Source organism: Felis catus, chromosome D2 (genome assembly GCF_018350175.1).
Source record: "Felis catus isolate Fca126 chromosome D2, F.catus_Fca126_mat1.0, whole genome shotgun sequence".
NCBI lineage: Eukaryota > Metazoa > Chordata > Mammalia > Carnivora > Felidae > Felis > Felis catus.
In genome coordinates this window covers 12,289,257-12,312,053 of record NC_058378.1, presented here as the reverse complement: position 1 = coordinate 12,312,053, position 22,797 = coordinate 12,289,257, and the positions used below count along the sequence as shown (strand labels likewise).

Sequence of the window (22,797 nt, the reverse complement as noted above, 5' to 3'; positions counted from 1 at the left end):
CTGATCCCCTCTTAAACAGTCACTGTAAATAGAATTTGACAAGAAACAGAGTGATTTATTTTTGTAGGAAAACACCTTTTGTGACGAAAGACTGATTCAAGCTGCTCATGTTCCAGAACAGTAGCTCGCTTAACAAAAGGAGGTTATTCTAAGTACAGTTATCGGGGAATGCCTTTCTTCACTCAAAGCAAGCAATCTTTTAATGGAATCAGAGAGTCAGGGAACCAGATACTACTCACCTTCACAGATTTTGTCACCAGACTACAAATGAAATCCATGAATCCAAGATCTTTGTAGCAGTGGTTAATCAAAGTTCCCCTAGCTAAGGGCACTCCATGTTGCTGTTATAGACAGAAAGAACCAATAATCATTAAGGATATTGATCAACTGATCATTTTTTAAAGTACCTTCCACACTACAACTTTGTACTGGTGCAGTTAATACAAAATACAGTCTTTCCATATAGCTGGTGGTAGAGAGGAAATGAACATATAAAATTGTGCAAACTTTAGAAATCCAAAAGAGGTCAGCAATGGGGGTAGAGGTACTCAGTGAATACTGCCTACTTACCATGTGTTGCATTTTCATATGTATTTATCTAAATCTGGATTCTCTAGATTCTTAGGAACTCTACTAGTTAGACTGGGTTTTTGAGCCATTGTGCTGTGGTTGTCTTTGCTTTACAAGAACACTAGTAATAGAAATAGACTAGGAACCCAGAAACCTTATACTGCTATTCCCACCACTTACACCACACATGGCATGTACGGGGTGCTCAATAAACACTGAATAACTAAAAGAAAAAGGAGAATCTGAAGCGAACTTTAATAGGTGAGTGGAGTTGCATACCTGAAACAAATGTGTCTAGAGAGCATCAGCGTCTGTGTGTAGAGTAGGGGAAAAAAAATGACCTTGATGTTATATTAGCAGAGGGAGTAGTTTGGTAAGCTTTATTATGGGTTGTCTTTCTCTTCTTGAACACTCACTGGTTCAAGTGCTTTACATCCAAACTCTTAAACTGTACTTCCAATTAAAAATTCCCATTCCTTTCTTTTTACTAATTCTGATCACTGACCTCACTATCATCACACATCAAATTAACTCTTTTCAAGGTCCCACAGTCTGTTAGTCTACTTTTGCCCCATCTGTGCTCCTCCTAGCCTGAATTGCCATACTTAATATTCAGTAAAATTCTTGTCAACATAAATGTACTTTCTTCTACTGTATGTTGCAAACAAAGTGAAAACGGCCAAATCAGTCATTTTATCACAAAACCATGCTAATTGATCCTTACCAGACCCTTCCTGTAAGGCAACCATCCTTTTAATCATCTATAGACTAAATGATAGCATCTTTTTTTAATCAATTTTAATAATTTCCTTAAGTCCATCATCCTTATCCTTTTAATTTTTTGAAGTATTTTTCTTTTCTTCACCTCCAATTTTTTTTTAAAGCAATTCAGTTCCAAGATCTAAAATGTCAGACAGTAGTGTAGTGGAAAGATAATAAACTTTAAAATCAGATCTAAATTCAAATCCTAACTGCCACTTTATAGTTATTTGAACTCGGGCAAGTAATTCTCTTAGCCTGTGCTCATCTGTAAAAATAGTTTGGTGACAAACCAAGATAATATAATGAGAATTGCCTAGCCTAATGTCAGGTGCCAAGTAAATGCCAATTTCAACTAGAAGTTAGGAAATAAAAGTGATGGAGGTAATACTTGGACTACCTGTAGGAGCACTAAGGACTTCATTTTTTCCAAATTGTATCCCTTAATCAAGACCTGTAATGATTATAGACACATGTCATTCAACAATCGTACCTTAACTGGTGACAACCAAAACCATTTGTGCTTTGGATTATTAATTTTCAGAAGCTGTATAACCCGTACAAATATTCTGGTCTCGTGGTATGGAAGAACGCAAGCAATGAGGCTATCTTGATTATAAAGATGGATATGGAACCTGGGGGGAGAAAAGCAAGCAATTTGAAATGACACAAAACCTGCAAGCACATATTTCCTTCCATGTCCAGATTCTCCATCAACGAGCTAGAACTACTCAGAATTAAGTATCAGTAAAAACAAGTACATGACGATACGCAAGCTAAAGAGCACCAAGTGATAAGCGTCTACTTTGCATTAAAGTACTTCTCAACAGAGTTCCGTCAACTCTTATGCAGTAATAGTTTTTACTATTCAATATAAAAATTTACATCCCATTCACTTTCTCTCAACTTAAAAAAAAACAAAACACTATTATTAAATTAACATAACTGCGGGACCACTGTGGTCAAATCAACAGAAAACCAACTGGTCAACTAGGCAGCAATGCTCGGCTCCACTCCGTGCTCTAAAGTTCAGCTTCCTCAGCTTATCAGAATTCTAAAACCAGAAGACTAAAATCACATTACTTTCTCTGAATTAGAATAAATTGTCAGATTACAACTATATATAATTTGTCCCTAAACTTCACACAACTCTGTATTGGTCCCTCTACCATAGTAAGACAGGCTCATTAGCCACATCAGATACATTAAATCCTTTCTAGCCTTGAAGACCTAGCTCAAATGCTTCTGTGTTCAGGATGCTTTTCCTGATTCTCCCAGCGAAGTGATTCCTCTTATTTCTACTACACGTTAAACTTATTTGCCAAGATGCTACTTTCTTCGTGAAGCTGTCCTCAACTACTTCAGGCAGCACAACAGCCCCAAACTTTGCATACACCTTTACTTCAAAACAATAACCAAGGGCAGCCTATTTAACCTTGTGTTGAATCTAATGTTTACTTAATAAATAAGTTACATGAATAAATTTAAAAAAGTACTCCTTATGCTAATGATCCCAGCTAATGCTGGGGGGAAGGAATTAAATGCTAGAAGAAAAAGGGAAATATTACAGAATTGCTGTTTTCTGTCTGATGACTCTAGTGTTCTGATCATCGGAAGACCCAAGTTAAACTTAACGTTTTCTTAATGACTCACTTGCGTCCAGAAGGGAAATCACTTTATCCCCATGTCTCCAATTAATGAAATAAAGCTCTTTCTACTTTTAAAACATACAACACATGGCAGAATAAACAAAAGCGTATAAGCTGTGATGTGATGCCAATTCAGTGAGAACATAAACTTGAATATCCTTACTAAGACAATTTCCAACGAGTCAAACCCTGGAAACAGTCTTGTATCTCAGATCACTAGTTGTGTGACTAGGTAAGTTAACCCCTCTATGCCTCAATTTTGTAAGGTGTACAATGGGGATAACACACGTACCTTCCCGTAGGAATGCTGTGAGCATTGAGACGGTGCGCGCAAAGTGCTTACCACAGAACCTGGTATGTAAATGCTCAATGTACATTAGCTATTGTTGTTTTTCTTAAGTTACGGTATTTTAGAGGATACTGTTTGCTTCTTCCCAAAGCACTGGTTTTGTTATTTTGGCAAGAAAGAAGTTTAATAATATCCTTTGGTCCAAATATGCGGTAACAGGTCGTAGTGGCAAAGTGACGTGAGCTCCTTGGAACTAATATAGTTGGTCTATTAACTCAAGATCTCCAGTAGTTGTATTTCTGTCAACAAAAAGGAGTTTAACAGAATGGCAAGCTTATCTCATCTTACAGACATCGTGTTAACCTCTTCGTAGACCTAATTTCTCAGCTTTAAATTGGCTTGTGTTCTCATTACCTAATTTTTAAAAAAAAGATCACAGTTGTTAGCCCATAGTTATTTCTGTAAATTAATTTGTCACCTGTGAATCAACCACTCCAGACACTTCTGTGCTGGCTTCAGCAGGAAGTAAGGGGACAAGTGAATAAGGAACAATGAAATGTTTTCATCCAGCTCTTTGTTCACTGCTTTGGTCTGAACGCTGCGCTCCAATGTTTTTGCCAGCTGGCTGAACAGCGGTGCTTCAAACTGCTCAAAGGAAGGATCGATCCCAAGCAGCTCTTCCAGGCCAGTGCATCCTAGGAAAAGGACAGTGTATTTTTAACAATTCTTTGCAAGCAAACTCAGTTTTACTTATCCCTAAAAATCTTGTATAACCTGTAATACAGTCCCAAACATAGATTTCTAGTTTTCAACATAAAAAACAAATCATCTCCCCCACCACAACAGAAAGTTCTGCCTGGCAGGTACCATTCTTTAAAAAGAAAAAAAAAAAAAAAAAAAAATCCCTTGCAATAAGGGCCAGTTCCCATAGGAATTGGGAAGACTCCTCCTCGACCCCAGCCACGCCTCCAGCCTCTTTTTGACTGTCCACTCCACACATTAGTTAACCTCCCAACCTTTGTCTCTTCATCTGTGAAATTCAGATACTGCCACGTTTCAAGCATCAAGCACATAGTTATTTGTTATCCTCTTTCTCTGAACAACATAAGTCAACAAATTGGAAACTCTTAACGGAAGAGGGAGGGTCAGAAGAGAAAACAATATGGCAACAACCCCAAAACAGGTGCTTCGAAGACCTTTTCTTAATTAACGGGTAGCTCACCAATGGCAAAAGCGGTGTCCCTGTCGATGGTGGCCGCTTCCTTGGGGTCAAACAACAAAGAAGCAACTTCATCTCTCGATAACAGACTGCGGTCACTCTGAGGGAGGGCGAGGCGTTGGAGTTGCTGGGCTAAGGACGTCATCTCCCACGCAGGCGGATTTCTAAAAACACAGGCTAAAAAACAAAGACACTGTAAGAAGTCTCTAGAAAACCACAGGTGGCTGAACCACGAGCCTCTAATGCCTCGCATACAAGTAACTTTCTTCGCACTCAGCGCCGTCACGGACACACAGCCGGCTGCCCCGGGACTCACAGACCCCAGGGTACAGACGCCACAGCAACAGCGTTAACGCAGGTTCCTGGGGCCGCGCCGTGGCTTTCTTCAGCCCCGACCACGCGAGACTCGAAAACCCGCGGACACCTCACCCTCCCTTGGTACACCGTCTACGCCCCTGCAGCTCCTGCTCACCGAGAGCTCGAATTCGGGACGCAAGTCCGGAGTGACCAGCCTTCACGGCAGTTCCCACATGCTACCAAAGCGGCCGGCTCTCGCCCGGAAATTCAAAGCATGCTTCACAGGAGCTTCCGGTTTCAGGCACTACGGCAAGAGAAGAGGTACAAGCTTGCCAGAAGTACGATACGATGGCTCCGCCTCCCTGCGTCGAAGCCCCGCCCCTTCGCCGTGCCAGATTTCAGGCTCTGGGTCTGGGTTGGGTCCCGCTCCCGTGCTGGGGCTGGCGGTCCGCGCCGGGCTTTGTGCCTGAGGGTTTCAGTCTCAGGGCTAGACTTTTGTGAGCGTTAGGGATCTGTAGCTGGAACCATTCATTCAACATACGTTTATCCAGCTTTCACTGTGTACCAGCAGATTAGCCGGCGGTTAAAAATGTGAGCTATGAAGCCACGTTGAGTGGGCTCAAATCCCGGCGCTAGCGCCCCTGAGCTCCACCGAATTATTTCAGCTGAGTTTGTTACCTTCTCTATGAAGTGGGGAAAGGCTGAGAATTTCATGAGGTGAACTGCTGATCGAACGAAGCGAGCCGCTCTATGAATGGTGGTTGCCACCGCCTTGGATCTTGGGGACCATCCTGTCACCGACCACTTTGCATTCCTGGAAAACGCATACTTAATTTTTTAAATTTTATTTTAAAGTTAACCCTGTTGAGATACAATATACAAACCAAATTGCCCAACTCAGTTCAACAGTTCTATGAGTTTTAACAAATGCAGATGTAACTCTCTCCCCGTTCAGGACATAGGAAGTTTCCATTGCCTCCAAAAGTTTCCTCTTGCCCCTTTGCTGTGATGCCCACTCCTACTCCTGGCCGCAGGCAACCACTGGTCTTGGCATCATTATAGGTTAATGTTGCTGAATAATATTCTTAATATACAGGTTAATGGTGCTGAATAACATGGCTATACCACCATCTGTTTCCGAAGCAGGTGGTAGGTACTACAGAAGGGAGCGGAGTGGTCTCTCCAAGAAGCTATCCGGGTCGCTGGAGTAATTGGATATCCTACATCTTTTTCTGGATGCATTCATTACTCTCAAGAGGTGGAACTTTCTTCCGCACGAGGATGTCACTCTTTCAGTCACCCTTTTCCCTGAAGATTGTTGGAAACACAGTTACAAATTTGGGGGCTCCCTGCTTATATACTTAACAAGTATTCTCTGCCTTTTATTAACACAGTCTTTTTTTTTTTAATGGTTTTTTGTTTTTGTTTTGTTTGTTTTTGTTTTGTTTTGAGAAAGAGGTGCACAAGCTAGGAAAGGAGAGAGAGAAAGAGAGACAGAGACAGAGGATCCCAAACTGGCTTTGCTGACAGCAGCAAGCCAGATGCAGGGCTCAAACTCACTAACCTGTGAGGTCATGATCTCAGCCAAAGGCCGACTCTTAACCAGCTGAGCCACCCAGGTGCCCCATTAGCACAGTCTTTTGCTGTTTTGCTTTAACAGCATTCAAAACAACCTCCAAAATATCTGTAGGTAGTTAATAATCTTTTACAATAATAACTATGTGGTGTTAATTGCCTTAGGAAAATAACATGATCTTTTTAACTTCTGGTGATATCTATTTCACCTAACCAAGCAGACCTCTCAAAGGAATTTTTTTTGTTCTAATGTGTCAAGAGAATTTTGCTTAACAAGAGCAATCAACTTAGGGAGAAGTTAAAGTAGTAAAAAAATGAAAACCAGTACCAGTGTATCCACAAAGCATATTTGCTTTTCCACTTTAAAAAAAAATTCTGAGTATTTTTTTAAAGCTTTATCAAAATGAAAATGTTAAAAAGAAAAAGTGCTACAGGTATTTGGTTCAACTCTTCATCTACCAAGAAAGAATTCACTGAGAATTCAAGCAACTTGACATTTATTTGGGCAATGAGAATTGCAATTCGGAAGACAGAGTCAGATAGAAACCTGAATTGCCCTCTGAAGAAGACAAAGAGGGGGCAGAGATATAAAGGTGAAAGGTCACGAGTACAGTTTTCATTTAGGTCCTCTATGCAAAATAGGGATTAAAAGTAGGTTAACTGGGGTTGGTTGGATTAATAGATAAATGAGGGATTGAAACTTGTCAAATTGAATTGCCTCCTTAATTGGAAAGATCCAGGTGTCATGGTGATGAGGGAGTGAAGTCCAGGCTGAAGGCTTGTAGCTGGCAAAAAGTTCATGGTTCCTCCTGTGAGGACGTGCCTAAAGTCTTCCTCCTTTCTGGCCTCTCGACCCTGCCTAAAAGAGCTAGGCTTAGCTCGGCTGGCTTGCTCCATGTTGAAATCTTTTATGCCTTTTTATGTCAGTTCCAATGGTATATGGTGCCATGTTGAATTTTACTTTGGACGTAAACTAGGAAAGTAAGAAAACAAGTCAAAGTTTCATATATATATATATATATATATGAAATACATATATGTATGATATATATACACAACATGTATATATACATATATATTTTTTTAAAAAGCATTTACTTTAAAATATACTGTGATTTTGAATTAGATATTTTTCTCCATTTTAGAAGAATTCTCTGGATATATTCCTGATTGTTTTCTGATGATCTCTTCCTTGGATTTTGTGACTATATGCCCATCTCCCAGTTTGATTACTCATTTGAGGAACAGAGCAAACTTACTTTTGCAGTTGTTATTTGAATTTAAAATATCAGTTGTACGGCGTGTGTTGTTCTCCATTGCTTCTACCTAAAAATTCTTTTCATGGCTTTTGCTCTTTTACATTCATTAAATCCATAATTTTAGCTATGATTGATACGTATTTCTTGATGCAAGGATAAACATGGCTTTCAGAGATGGAATTTTAACCATATGTTCTTTCATCTGATGAGGGATGTCATTATGACAGAGCAATGAATTTTGTTCCTCATTTCAATCACTATTCAGGGCAAGGACTCTATTTCCACCCCCACAATTCTAAGAGTGATCTGAATAAATGAGTTGTTTTTTTTCTTTTTTTCTTAAAAATTTTTAATGTTTATTTCTTTTTGAGAGAGAGAGTGTGAGCAGGGAAGGGCAGAGAGAGAGAGACAGACAGACAGACAGAATCCGAAGCAGGATCCAGGCTCTGAGCTGTCAGCACCGAGCCCGACGCGGGGCTCGAACCCACGAACCATGAGATCATGACCTGAGCTGAAGTTAGACACTTAACCCACTGAGCCACCCAGGCACCCCTAGAGCTTTTGACCACTGCAAACTGAACTGTCAAAGGGGACTTCAGTGCTCAATTGGATTAAATGCCACCCAGGTGCTCCACGAGTTGTTTTTTTAATTTTTTTTTTCAACATTTATTTATTTTTGGGACAGAGAGAGACAGAGCATGAACGGGGGAGGGGCAGAGAGAGAGGGAGACACAGAATCGGAAACAGGCTCCAGGCTCTGAGCCATCAGCCCAGAGCCCGACACGGGGCTCGAACTCATGGACCGCGAGATCGTGACCTGGCTGAAGTCGGATGCTTAACCGACTGCGCCACCCAGGCGCCCCAGAGTTGTTTTTTTTAAAGATAGTCTCCCTCCTTCACCCCACCCCTTTTAATACATAGTAATGATACTTTGATTCATTCCATGTGTCCTTTAAGCCAGGCTAGGCATATAGTGGTAAATAAGACAGCTGGCCTTTCTACTCTTATGGACCCCACATACCACCAGGAAGAGACAGACAAACTGTAAGCAAAAAGATAAACCAGAAAAGCATCAAGGAATGTGAGAAGGACTCTAATGATCCTGCTACAAAGCCATACGATAGGGGTGACAGAGAAAAGACATCGTTAGTTTGAGTGGTTGGAGAAGAAATCTCTGAGGAGGGAACATTTAAGCTGAGACCTGACTGCAAATTCTTGACAATACGGAGATCATCCCAGACAGGACTGACCTTGACATTTACTCCATTCCAGTCACAGAAAGAGCTTCTTTCTGTCCATCAAATACACCAAGCTTCTATTTTCTGCACAGCGCTTACGACTACCTGATCGATCTCATCTGTTCGCTTACTTATTTCTTGTGTCTTCTCACCTGAATACTGTCTTCATATAGGCTGGCATGAAGCCTGCCCCTAAGATCAGGGGGGCTGGGCAAGTGTACGAATAGACACTGACCTACTATCAGTAGGCAGGGGGGCTGGGCAAGTGTACGAATAGACACTGACCTACTATCAGTAGGCAGGGGGGCTGGGCAAGTGTACAAATAGACACTGACCTACTATCAGTCTAAATAGTTATAAGTCAACCTAACACACCGTTAACTCCTCTTCCTCTCCCGTTAAGTTGGAGGGATAACCTCCAACTTTGACAAGTAAACATTTATGATAAAATAAAAACGTTTTTATATGAACGAAAGACAGCAAAATATAAAAGATGACAGTACTTACTTATTGCACCTGTCTGGGTATAATGTTGATTGACTGATGATTTTGGATGAGAAATAAAGACATATAAAGCTAATACATTTCCTATGTATTTATCCCATAAAAATTCTGCTTTCATTTCAGCAAGATTACCGGTTATGTTATTTAAGCCAGATTTTCATCAATGGCATTCCACTGACAAAAATGGTAAAAAAGATTTTAAAAAATTTAATTATATTCAAGGTATACAAAACTTGAATATATTTTCGTAAAAATGGAAATTAACTGGGGCGCCTGGGTGGCGCAGTCAGTTGGGCGTCCGACTTCAGCCAGGTCACGATCTCGCGGTCGGGAGTTCGAGCCCCGCGTCAGGCTCTGGGCTGACGGCTCAGAGCCTGGAGCCTGTTTCCGATTCTGTGTCTCCCTCTCCCTCTGCCTCTCCCCCGTTCATGCTCTGTCTCTCTCTGTCCCCAAAATAAATAAACGTTGAAAAAAAAAATTTTTTTTAAATGGAAATTAACTAAAAAGTCAATACGTTTTATTTTTCACTGGTTTTCAACAGTTGTCTTTCTTTTAGGAAGGCAAAATAGATTATAATTGATGACAAACTTTCAAATAAAATTGAAGTGGAACTTTTTTATTTTTTGGTAAATGTTACTACCCTATTAAATATTTTCACAAAAAATAAATTATTCACAAGTTTGTCATTCAATGTCCATCGAGTTGCCAATGTAAGGAATCAGTATCACCATTCATTCATGTTACATCTATATCTATTTTCAAGTTAAGAGTCACATGAATTATTTAATATTGGAAACAATCTTCAGCTACCATGTCCAATTGTTGGGAATACTTTGCTAATTCATGAGTACATCCAAACCCATAAATTGGAAAACAAAAGGAAATGAGAAAGTACGTGTTTGGAACTGCTTGGGAATAACAATACATCATGCAGAAATCTGTTGTGTTCATGCAGTCTGAAAGCAAGAACGTGACAAGTTAACCAATTTGTCTTTCACCTAAAGCCCTTTTACGTACAAATCTTGTGCTCTGACACAGTGTCCAAGGCCAGTACAACTCATAAGCCTTCAGAGCATTCAAACAGGGTTTGCTTTTATTTGAGGACACAGGACAAGAGACCTGTTTCCCTGATGCCTGAACACACAAATCAGAGACTGGATGTTCAAGTTATGCTGCAGCAGTGCTAAAAGGCAGACTTTGAGGGACAGGCTCCCACATTTTTAAACAAATTTTTCAATGTATTCATGATATGAATTCAGGCCTTACTCTGGCCCAAGGGTGGTATTGAAGACAAGGCTTTCTCATGCTTACTAACGGATCTGTGCTGGGAAGTAACGTGCCTGGGGCATGGTTGACAATAAATATTTCTTGGCTGAACAAATGAGTGAACGAATGTAAATGTGTATAAGCTGTTTCTGTCTGTATCTCTTTCTTATTCAAGAAACGTGTATCAGAATGTAAGTGAATGAAAGTAGTATGGTGACAGGAATGACTGAGAGATATTCTAACTATAACAAAAGTAAACTATTCAGAAACTTCAAAATTTTTTCATTTGCACATTATTTGCATCATATGTCACAATTGATGGGATACTTGACAATATATCTATTGATGAAAGATGAAACAAGATGTATAAAATGAGCAATGTAAATTCGGCCTGGGAAATCTACACTTTAGGCAACAAACACGTGACTTGGTAAATGGACTGAGAAGTTAAGTATTGGTTCTTCCCATTACGTCCCAGTCAAAGCCATTTAAATTATTATGAACTTGAGCACTTGTGGTGCTGTCCCCAGAGGTTACAATTATTTTTCTGGTTATTTTGAAATGTAGTGGTAGGGAGCTAAGAGTTGGGAAAAAAATAGTCAATCCATTGGAGTAAGTGCCTGGTATATCTCCAGGAGCCAGCAGATGGCGCTAAAGCATTTTCCTGATCCCGGGAGGCCATTAGTCAGTATCCCCAAGCAACGCGTGGAATAGCCGCTTTCAAACTTTTTAAGTTTAAAAATTGTGTACAATTTTACAGAAACTGGTTTCTAGAATTTTCCATGTATTATAAAATGCAATAAAAATAATGTTTTTAAGCATTTAGAGAACCACAGGATTTGAAAATATTTACATTTTCTTAGCTAATGAGCATTATTCAGTCATTCGTTCAATAAATACACTTAATTGTAGGTGCAGATGTCCTGAATCCCTTTTTCCCCAACCTCACTTCATTCTAAGTTCATTTCAATTGAATATTTGCTGCTGGGGAGATTTTTGTGTTGAGTAGGGTCACGGTGACGTAGACGACTGGGAAAGCCAGCAAGGGGAAATTAATAGAAACATAATGACAAGAGTTATTAGAAAACCCAGGAAAGTTTAGGTGGTTGGTGAGGAAGGGAAGGATGCAGCTCTCGGTGGGCTGGATTTGAAAAACTTGGGGTAGAGAGAGGAGTTTGGAGATGAAGAGCAGCTCCTTGTGTAAGATGATATTAGATAGGAAGTGAACAGAGATAAACAATCTTTTTAAGTTTTATTATTGTTACATTTGTATTCTCTCTTTGGTATTCTTTTGTGGGGGGCTTGGAACAGTACACTTTATGGATGATTACATGGTACAGTACACTTCATTGAGGGCTCCCCAAGGCCCTCCCTTTCTTCAGGGGGTCTGGGATGGAAACTGTGTAGAGGCCAGGAGATTCTCAGTGTGTTGGGGGATATGTTGGGACAAGGAATCTCCAGCAGCTGAGGACTTCTCTCTTCCTCTTGCTCTCACTGAGGCTGATGGTCCAGGGGGCTCTTACTCCTTGGAGGCCATGTGGACCATATGGTCCACCACCTGGTTGCTATAGCCAAATTCATTGTCGTACCAGGAAATGAGCTTGACAAAGTGGTCATTGAGAGCAATACCAGCCCAAGTGTCAACAGTGGAAGAATGAGTGTTACTGTTGAAGTTGCAGAAGGCAACCTGGTCCTCAGTGTAGCTCAGGATGCCCTTGAAGGTATCCTCTGGTGCCCACTTCACCACCTTCTTGATATCATTGTATACGGCGGCTTTCTCCAGGCATCAGGTCAGATGAACCAGTGACACGTGGGAGGGGTGGGGACACAGAAGGCCATGACAGTGAGCTTCCCTTTCAGCTCAGGGTTGAGCCTGAGTGCCAGGAGAAACAGCCTTGGTGCCAGTAGAAACAAGGACGATGTTCTGGGTGAGCCCACGGCCATCATGCCACAGTTTCCCAGAGTGGTCGTCCACAGTTTTCTGTGTGGCAGTGATGGCATGGACCGTGGCCACGAGACCCCCATGATGCCACAGTTGTCATGGTTGACTTTGGCCAGAGGGGCCAAGCAGTTGGTGGTACAGGAGACATTGCTGACAATCTTGAGGGAGTTGCCATACTTCTCATGGCTCACACCCCTCACAAATGTGGGGGGCACCAGTAGAAGGGGCAGGGATGATAACCTTCAAGTGAGGCCCATCTGCAAGTGAGGCCCAACCTTCTACATGATAGTGAAGACCCCAGTGGACTCGACGACATACTCAGCACCAGCATTACCCCATTTGATGTTGGCAGGATCTCACTCCTGGAAGGTGAAAACGGGTTTTCCATGGATGACCGGTGTTTTGTTTTCAGCCTTGACTGCGCCGTTGAATTTGCCCTGGGTGGAATAATACTGGAACATGCAGGCCACGTACTTGAAGTCAATGAAGGGGTCATTGATGGCAACAGTATTCACTTTGCCAGAGTTAAAAGCAGCCCTGATGACCGGGTGCCTGATATGGCCAAATCCGTTTACTCTGAGCTTCCCCGTTGTGTCTCAGGGATGTGGCTGGCAAAGCACCAGAAGAGGAGACTGTCTGTCCAGTGGGGAGGAGCAGAGAGCCTCCCTTTGGTAATCTTAAAAAAGACTTCTCTGAGGATTTTAGTTTATTTTTAGTGCTAACTAGGAGCCAGAATAATATTTTTAGTGGGATAACTCCATGCTGTAACTAGTTTCGAGACCCATTAAACCAGTTTAGTTTAATGTGGGTTATTTAAGTATTGCAAATAAAGAAATGAAAATGCCATTATTTCCCAGTAACATGATTATATATGCACCTGGGCAAGCCAAGCATTTAGCTCTCGAAACAGCTGGATATTGTATGGAATGTAAGAAACAGTATGGGTGCAAGCATAGACACACACACACACACACACACACACACACACACGCACACACACACACGTGATGTCCGTAGCATTTTATCTGTAATTATAGGAAACCAACCCTACAAATAGGGGCCAATTTCCAAAAGCAAAACACACACACAAAGTGCTTGAGAGAAAAATACACAAGAGCTTTGTGAAGAAACAGTACAAACGGGGCGCCTGGGTGGCGCAGTCGGTTAAGCGTCCGACTTCAGCCAGGTCACGATCTCGCGGTCTGTGAGTTCGAGCCCCGCGTCAGGCTCTGGGCTGATGGCTCGGAGCCTGGAGCCTGTTTCCGATTCTGTGTCTCCCTCTCTCTCTGCCCCTCCCCTGTTCATGCTCTGTCTCTCTCTGTCCCAAAAATAAATAAAAAAATGTTAAAAAAAAAAAAAGAAACAGTACAAACTTACGGAAAATTAAATCAAAAGATTAGAATGAGTGAAGATTGATAGTATATTATGCTCCTGGAAAGGAAGACAAATATTATATAAAATGTCTATGTGTCATCTTCAAGTTAACTTACATATTTAATTCAGTCTTGAGAAAAATCCCAGAATGGTTTTTAAAATTTGACAAAATGTTTCCTAAATGGGTAGAAAAGGATAAGTATAATAGAATACATTTTTAAAATTTTCAGAGGGAAATTTCATGGAAAAATGTAATAGGGTAGATTAACATTATTAGGTATTAAAAATATATGAGAAACAGGGCACCTGGGTGGCCCAGTCGGTTAAGCAACTCGACTCTTGATTTTGGCTCAGGTCACAATCTCACAGTCCATGAGATCCAGACCCGCGTTGGGCTCTGTGCTAACAGTGCAGAGCCTGCTTGGGATTCTCACTCTCTCTGCCCGTTCCCCTCTCATGCTCACTCTCTCTCTCAAAATAAATAAACTAAAAGAAATTAAAAAAATAAACTAAATAAAAATATATGAGAAAGCAACTTCAGGTAAAAGATACAGCTTTGGGACAAAGATTAATAGATCTCCAGTACCAAAGAGCTAATCCAGAAATAGACCCCAAATATATGTGAGTATTTAATATAGTACAAAGTAAGTTTCAAAAACAACCAGGGAATGGGGAGGTTGGCTGGCTTAGTCAGTAGAGCATGTGACTCTTGAACTTAGGGTCATGAGTTTGAGCCCCATGTCGGGTGTCGAGATTATTTAAAATAAAAGAAAATCAGGGAAGAAAATATTCAATAACTGTTGTTGAGGTGAGTAATTTGGGTGGAGTAAAAAAATATTGAAATAGAAATTCCTCTCAATCCATACACAAGAATAGATTCCAAAATACTGAAAGAAATTATAGTTTGGAACAGAATGGAATAATCAAGGACCATATTAACACTCTCACTGGAAACAACCAAAATATGGACAAAATATATGAAGTAACAGTCTTTAAGACAACGTACATCTGACAACTAAGTTATCAGCGATCCCAGAGAGACAGGAAATAAAAGAGGGGAGTCCCATGATTGCCTTGGGAGAGTCTCCTGGCCACAGCCCAAGGAGAGGAAACCCAGGCAGGGAAGAGTGGATTCTCTGAGTTGAAGATATGGAGCTAAGAGTCCAGAGAGAACAAGGTAGCTAAAGTTTGCAGGGCAGAATACTGAAGACGAGAAACCCTTGAAGACAGTGAGCGGTGGAGATCTGGAGAGGGTCCCCCTTGAGCACTGGTCAGGGCTTGCTGAAGCTGAAGAAAGAACCATCTGCAGGGAATAGAGGGAACAGTGCCCATGTTCACACAGGGCCAGGAATAGAGCCCTACCAGTGACATGAAGGCCTCATGACTGGGTAGGTTCATAGAAGGGTCTTGCCTCAGAAGTGGGGTAATTGAAGCAATTGACTATACATAAGCCCTGTTTCAGTGCCACCTAATATACCTCGACATCAAGTCGTGGAAGATAGAACTGTTTCCAAGTGATCAAGCTATATTCCGGAGCAAAACTCAAGAACGTCTAAAGGAACACAAAAATATCCAGCACCCAGCAAGGTAAATTTCGCAATATCTCTTATTCAATACAAAAAAAAAAAATCATGAGGCACACACAAAAAAGAAGAAAATACAGCACATAATGAAGAAATATCAATTGAAACAGACCCAGAACTAACACAGACATTGGAATTAGCGGGCAAAAGACAGTAAATAATTGGTGTTAACTATATTCCACGTGTTCGAAAAGTTAATAGAGACACAGGGTGTTTTTAAGAAGACCCATACTGAGCTACTAGAGAAGAAAACTGTGATGTGTAAGATAAAAAATACACTGCATGGGAGTAATGGTAAAAGAGATGTCACAGAAGAAAAGATTAATGAACTTGAAAGCATAGCAATAGAAATAATAAAAATAAAAATAAAAAACCCATAGGGTTTTTAAAATAAAATAAAATAATAAATAAATAAATAAATAAATAAATATTTTACTCCACCCAAATTACTCACCTCAGTAAAAAAAATAAATAAAAAAAATAATAAAATAAAATAAAAATAAAAAACCCATAGGGAAGAGAATTTTTTTTTTTAATGAACAAAACGTTAGTAAACTATGAGACAACTTTAAGTGGATGAATGCATTTGTAACTGGAATCCTCAAAGGCAGGGGCAGACAGAAAAAAAGGTATTTGAAGAGATCATGGCTGGACATTTTCCAAATTTGATGAAAAAATGATAAATCCATAGACTCGGGAAGCTTAAAAACACACAAGAAACGGAGAAAATGACACCAAGTCTTATCATAATCAGAATGCTGAAAAAAAAAAAACTACGTAAAAACATAAATAGTGGAAGAAATCAAAAAAATGAAATTGCATATTTACTAACTTGGGGAATGATGTGAGAGAGAATGTCCAGATGCCTCAGAAAACAATTATTGAGAAAAAGATCATCAGATATAATGACATCTATACTACACATTCAAGTATCTGATGCTTATTTGTTTATTTATTTATTTTTTAAGTTTATTTATTTTGGGAGGGAGAGAGATCAATAGAGGGACAGAGAGAGAGAGAGAGAGAGAGAGAGAGAGAGAGAATCCCAAGCAGGCTCCACACTGTCAGTGTGGAGCCCGACGTGGGGCTCAAGCTCATGGACTGTGAGATCATGACCTGAGCTGAAATCAAGAGTCAGGCACATAACCAACAGAGCCACCCAGGTGCCCCTGATACTTTTTTAAATAATGCATAAACAAACTTAAAAGACAAGCAACAGAGTGAAAAAGAACAAATATAGAAGATAAAAGGATAATGTATGTACACAACACATATCTCATAATAATGAATGAAACACTAAAGTTTTAATAGATAAACAGCCAAAAAATATAGCCAACTGATTCACACATATAAAATCCAACCATTAAATTTATGGGAAAATACTCAACTTTGTTAGAAAGCAAAAAAATGGATTAGAATAATGCACCTCATACCTACTAAATTAGCAAAATTTTTAAAAAGTAACGTTGTTTATTCCTGGAAAAGGCAGATTTTAATTCATATTTTCATGCATTACCCAATGATACTATAAAGCGGCGTCACCCTTTCAGAAGTAATAGGAAATATGCATCAGGAACTCAAAACATGTTCATACGCATTGACTTCCTAATTCCATTTCTGGATGCCTGTTAACAACCCAACATTCCACAGCTGTAAACAGACTGTAATCACTTTATTGTGTGGGATGGTGGATTTTTGAAAGTGCAGTTATATATAATTAAATGTAAATTCAGATAATACAAGTATAGATTTTTTAATATAAACTTTTAAAAACTGTCCTTTGATAGTTTAAAAAAAATAATCAAAGATCTTTTTCTAATTTATCTATGCATACTAATCATTTTTACATGATATTTTCCATTTTAAATCACCCTCTGATATTTAAATTTTTTTTTAACATTTATTTATTTTTGAGACAGAGAGAGACAGAGCATGAACGGGGGAGGGTCAGAGAGAGAGGGAGACACAGAATCTGAAACAGGCTCCAGGCTCTGAGCAGTCAGCACAGAGCCCGATGCGGGGCTCGAACTCACACACCGCGAGATCGTGACCTGAGCCGAAGTCGGACGCTTAACCGACTGAGCCACCCAGGCGCCCCACACCCTCTGATATTTAAACCTTAACAAATATAGTTACCATTTTTTCTCCATAAATAACTCTGCATAGCTTATTAGAGATAATATATTAATAACTATTTAAACACCAATGCACATTCAGGGTCACATAAAGCTCTTCTTTAGCCTAAGAACAAAGAACGTACTTTGAAGAAGACATTCAGTTCGAGGAGTCAGGTTTCTATAACAGAAGGAGTAATGAAATGAATTCACTCTGTTTAATATACTTATAAAGATACTGGGAAATTTTTCAGTATGCATCTCAGAGGATCTTCTGTAAAAGTCAATGTAATCATAACAATTTTAAGCTACAAGTGTGACTGTAGACATTGAAGAATTTTAAGGTCTTAGATTAAAGGGTGACACATTTATATATAAGGCAGTTACTATTTTGCATTGTCCAAAAGGGAAAGGGGAAATGTATTCCACGAAAAGCTCCAAACGAAAAGCTCCATTATGGTCAGAAAGACGACCGTGTACCTTTAAAAAATTAATTGAATGAACTCTAGCAAAGTGAGTCCTATTGTACTTCGCACATGTTGTTAGTCTGTTTTTTACTGAATGTGCTTTCAAACCTTTCAGAAGATCTCAGAATCTTTAGGGAGCCATGGCTATTGTACAGGAAGCACAAAGAAGACTGTGAAAATAACAGAAATAACTCTTTCTCATACCTCCTTCCAATAATAAAGACCTTGAGATCACTGTGCCAGAGACGTGAATCATTAGTAGTTTGCCTAATTTGCAAGCATAGCTTATTTGACAATGCTTTGTTGGAACTTATGCCAAGATCACCAATAAAATGAGTTCCCAAGTAAGATCAGATTCGTCACTATGTCATTCGAGTCAAGTCAATTCAATTAACATCAATACATCTCTACAGTATGTCCCATACTTTGATAAATGCTGGGAAGATGACCGATTCACAGGGCCTGTATTTAGCCAGAAGGAAGCATTAGCAGGGTCTTGTACAGAAGGCAGCCTTTTAAAAAAACCTCTGCCATTCTGCTTAACAGGCACGAGACCAGGGACTGAGGGCACAAGGGGTCAGCTTTCCCTGGGGCGTTCCTTTTCTCAGAGAAGGTGACAATTGAGCTGTGGCTTGAAAGGTCAAATAGAAACAAACAAGGGGATGACAGCTGGGGGACCAGTCATTCCGGGCAGGGGCCGCCCGTGAAAAAAACACAGGTACGAAGTGAAGCGGGGTGTTTGGGGAACTGCCAGTCTAAGTGAAACGTGGGGCATGCTAGAAGGAAAAGGCAAGATAGGAGGTGGGATCCAGAGACTGAGGTCAGTTGGGGACTCTGGCCCCCAAAGGAGGTCAGGTCAAAGGGGTGAAGGCTGGCTACGGAGCCCAGCAGGAGGTGACAGCAATAGTTCAGTCCTGGGGTTATGTTAACATTTTAATAAATGTCCCTACAAGTACCATTCAGAAATCATTTCCTCCGTTCTTGGAGTACAACTGATGGGACTTTTAAAAGCTGAAAGATTTCAAACTGTACAAGGATTTTATCAAATAAAAAGAGCTACCAGAAAGGAAATCAGCAAACAAACAAACAAACAAACAAAAAACTAATGGTAATTAAGACATTATCCTTTCCCTACATTTGGAGCTTGGGGGCAACTCACTAGGGTCTTAAATCTAAGACACGGTTTCCAAATTGCTACGGAAAAGACACTATAACTCTTAATGGAACAACTGGATTGCTAAAGCCAAAAGGTCACCTCAATCAAACTAACCTTCCCCTGGTAGATTTTCCACTGTTCTGTCATAATCTGCACCCCCACCCCTGCCGCCCCCGCCCCGCCTTGGGCTAACTGAAAGTTGTGTTAGAATTACCATAGTGTCTACATATTTAGATAGATTTAGTCAGAAAGAAGAAATTAACCAAGATTGTTTCGTCAGTAGAGTTATTATCAATAGTGAGAGTCCCTGCCAAATGCTATATTTTAAATACGGAGCTTTCGTCCTTCCTTTGTTACATGCAATACTGAAGAAAGGTTTATATATTTTTAGCCTTTTGTGCTGTGTGTGTGTGTGTGTGTGTGTGTGTGCGTGCGTGTGTGTGTGTTACTATGGTTTTTTCCCTTTCAGTTAAAATTGCTGAAAAGAGGGGCGCCTGGGTGGCGCAGTCGGTTAAGCGTCCGACTTCAGCCAGGTCACGATCTCGCGGTCCGTGAGTTCGAGCCCCGCGTCGGGCTCTGGGCTGATGGCTCAGAGCCTGGAGCCTGTTTCTGTATCTGTGTCTCCCTCTCTCTCTGCCCCTCCCCCGTTCATGCTGTGTCTCTCTCTGTCCCAAAAATAAATAAATGTTGAAAAAAAAAATTTAAAAAAAAAAATTGCTGAAAAGAGCAACATCGGTCTTCCTTCCCTTCAGGTGAAATTGATGATGGGTCCCCTAACTCTTACTGGAATTCCACCTCCTCTGGAATTCTGAGCAGAAACTCTCAGGATTGTGTATTATAGTTTTGCAGATGGGCCCAGAAAAATCCATTATGAAGCCTCACATGTATGTCTTGAGGCAAAGCAATTATGTTTTCCACATGTAGCATTTTAAAACCCAAGTGTCCTTAGAGGTCATGGATTCCAACTCTTTATGTTGTAATTAAGGAAGTTTCCGGGCGCCTGGGTGGCGCAGTCGGTTAAGTGTCCGACTTCAGCCAGGTCACGATCTCGCGGTCTGTGAGTTCAAGCCCCGCGTCAGGCTCTGGGCTGATGGCTCAGAGCCTGGAGCCTGTTTCCGATTCTGTGTCTCCCTCTCTCTCTGCCCCTCCCCCGTTCATGCTCTGTCTCTCTCTGTCCCAAAAATAAATAAACGTTGAAAAAAAAAATTTTAAGGAAGTTTCAATAAGATTCTGTGTTCACTGACCGGATTGGCAGAACATCAAGAGATAATGACAGTCCCTGTTGATAAAGGTGTGTAGGCGGAGCCTTGTTATAGTCTATTGGGGGAAACAGCAAGAGCTGTGCTTTTGGAGGGCAGTTTGGTTCTACCTACACAAATTTGAAATATTTTTTTTTTAATTTTTTTTTTCAACGTTTATTTATTTTTGGGACAGAGAGAGACAGAGCATGAACGGGGGAGGGGCAGAGAGAGAGGGAGACACAGAATCGGAAACAGGCTCCAGGCTCCGAGCCATCAGCCCAGAGCCTGACGCGGGGCTCGAACTCACGGACCGCGAGATCGTGACCTGGCTGAAGTCGGACGCTTAACCGACTGCGCCACCCAGGCGCCCCAAATTTGAAATATTTATACCTCAGTAATTCCATTTTTAGAAAGCTATCCTAAAAGCTTTGGACTAAAAGTCCATCATAATGGGAATTGTTAAATAAATTAGGATATCTCTGTATCATGCGATATAACGCTACAGTTGGAAAGAGTGTCCATGATATACTGTTTAGTGGAAAAAGCAAGTCATAGGAAATATATAGAGTTTGATCCCATTTTTCTATAAAAAATATATATGTATTATAATACATATTATATATAAAATGTATTATAAAATATATTATATATAGTGTATGTATATATAGTACAGTATAGTATAGTATAACTGCAGAAGATATTCTAAGAACTGATGAGGAAACATGATAGCAAATTCTTCTGTACTTTGCAGAGAGACTCGTGTGCTCTGTGGCAAAGGCTGGGTCTTCTGTCCAACCATGGAATAAAGTCCCAGTTAGTTTCAATCCCGTCTTAGCGGATTAGTGGCTAGGGAAGTGGCCAGAATTGGTCACGTAAGGGAAGCATCGTAACTATAAATGAATATTTCTATGATGATTACAATAGTAAATATAGAAAAAAAAATCTTGAGAAGGATATGTTGTTGACCAAGAGGCTCAGAAACTTGTCTTCCTGGGAGAAGCAGAAAATCATGTTTTATTTACTTCCCTAAGAAATGAGAGATGGGACTGGATTCGTAGGAAGCCAGATGTTCTGGTAACAGTGTGTCTAAAGCGTTCTTTAGTTAGAAAAAGCACCCGACCAGGATCAGAAATCCCTGGATTCTGGTCCTATCTTTTTTACTAGCCATTTGAGTGATTTGAAAAAAGTTACTTCACTTCTCTGAGGCTCAGATTTTCTTCCTCCACTAAAAGAAGAAGAAGAAGAAGAAGAAGAAGAAGAAGAAGAAAGAAAGAAAGAAAGAAAGAAAGAAAGAAAGAAAGAAAGAAAGAAAGAAAGAAAGAAAAAGAAAGTAAAGATAATGCATGGTCATTATAAAACTTTTAAACAATATTTAAGTATATAAAGTAAAAATGTACTCTGTCTCACTTTTCAAGTGTACTCCACGGTGTAACCGCTGTTAAAAATTTGGTCTATATCACCACACATTTCTCCATAAGCACTAATATATATTATGTATAATATATTTATGGGATTTTATTCCATGGTTGAACAGAAGACCCAGACTTTCCCACAGAGCACACGAGTCTGTCTGCAAAGTACAGAGGAATTTGCTATCATGTTTCCTCATCAGTTCTCAGAATATCTTCTGCAGTTTTTCTTAACTAGTTGGTATTTTTAGCTTCATTTGTTCTTCATGATGCAGCACCACTGCTCTTCCTTCCATTAAATAAAATATTTGACATTTTTGTCTACTTTATATTTTATTTTATATATATATATTTTAAACATGTATTCATTATTGAGAGACAGAGAGTGAGCATGAGCATGGAGGGGCAGAGAGAGGGGGAGACACAGAATCCAAAGCAAGCTTTATGGTGTCCATACAGAGCACGATGCGGGGTTCAAACCCACAAACAGGGAGATCATGACCTGAGCCGAACTCGGACGTTTAACCGACTTAGGCACCCAGGCACCCCTCGGCTTTTACCTTTTAAAATGGAGAATAAAAATTTGTAACAAAATGTATTGATAGTATATTTCTGTAATTCATAAATATCAACTTTGGTAGTACTAAAAAATAGTCTTTAAAATTTTTTTTTAACATTTATTCATTTTTGAGAGAGAGAGAGAATATGAGCTGAACAGGGGAGAGGCAGAGAGAGAAGGAGACACAGAATCCAAAGCAGGCTCCAGGCTCTGAGCTGTCAGCACAGAGCCCGATGTGGGGCTAGAACTCACAAACCGTGAGATCACGACCTGAGCCGAAGTCGGACGCTCAACCAACTGAGCCACCCAGGTGCCCCTGGTAAATTC

At 40.2% G+C, this 22,797-nt stretch overlaps 1 protein-coding gene and 1 pseudogene across 1 annotated transcript in view; both read right to left on the bottom strand.

Annotated features, from left to right (window-relative positions):
* HEATR1 (HEAT repeat containing 1) overlaps positions 1 to 5,115 on the bottom strand; it is a 50,493-nt gene extending 45,378 nt beyond the window's left edge. Inside the window, exons 1-5 of the mRNA XM_011287210.4 lie at positions 4,959 to 5,115; positions 4,490 to 4,663; positions 3,746 to 3,962; positions 1,823 to 1,964; positions 240 to 341 (exon numbers count right to left, since the gene is read on the bottom strand). Of these exons, the coding sequence (XP_011285512.3) occupies positions 240 to 341; positions 1,823 to 1,964; positions 3,746 to 3,962; positions 4,490 to 4,631 (603 nt within the window). The 5' untranslated portion in view covers positions 4,632 to 4,663; positions 4,959 to 5,115. The remainder of the gene's footprint in view (positions 1 to 239; positions 342 to 1,822; positions 1,965 to 3,745; positions 3,963 to 4,489; positions 4,664 to 4,958) is intronic.
* A 6,540-nt stretch (positions 5,116 to 11,655) lies between these two features.
* Positions 11,656 to 22,797, bottom strand: part of LOC101084991 — a 74,646-nt pseudogene continuing 63,504 nt past the window's right edge.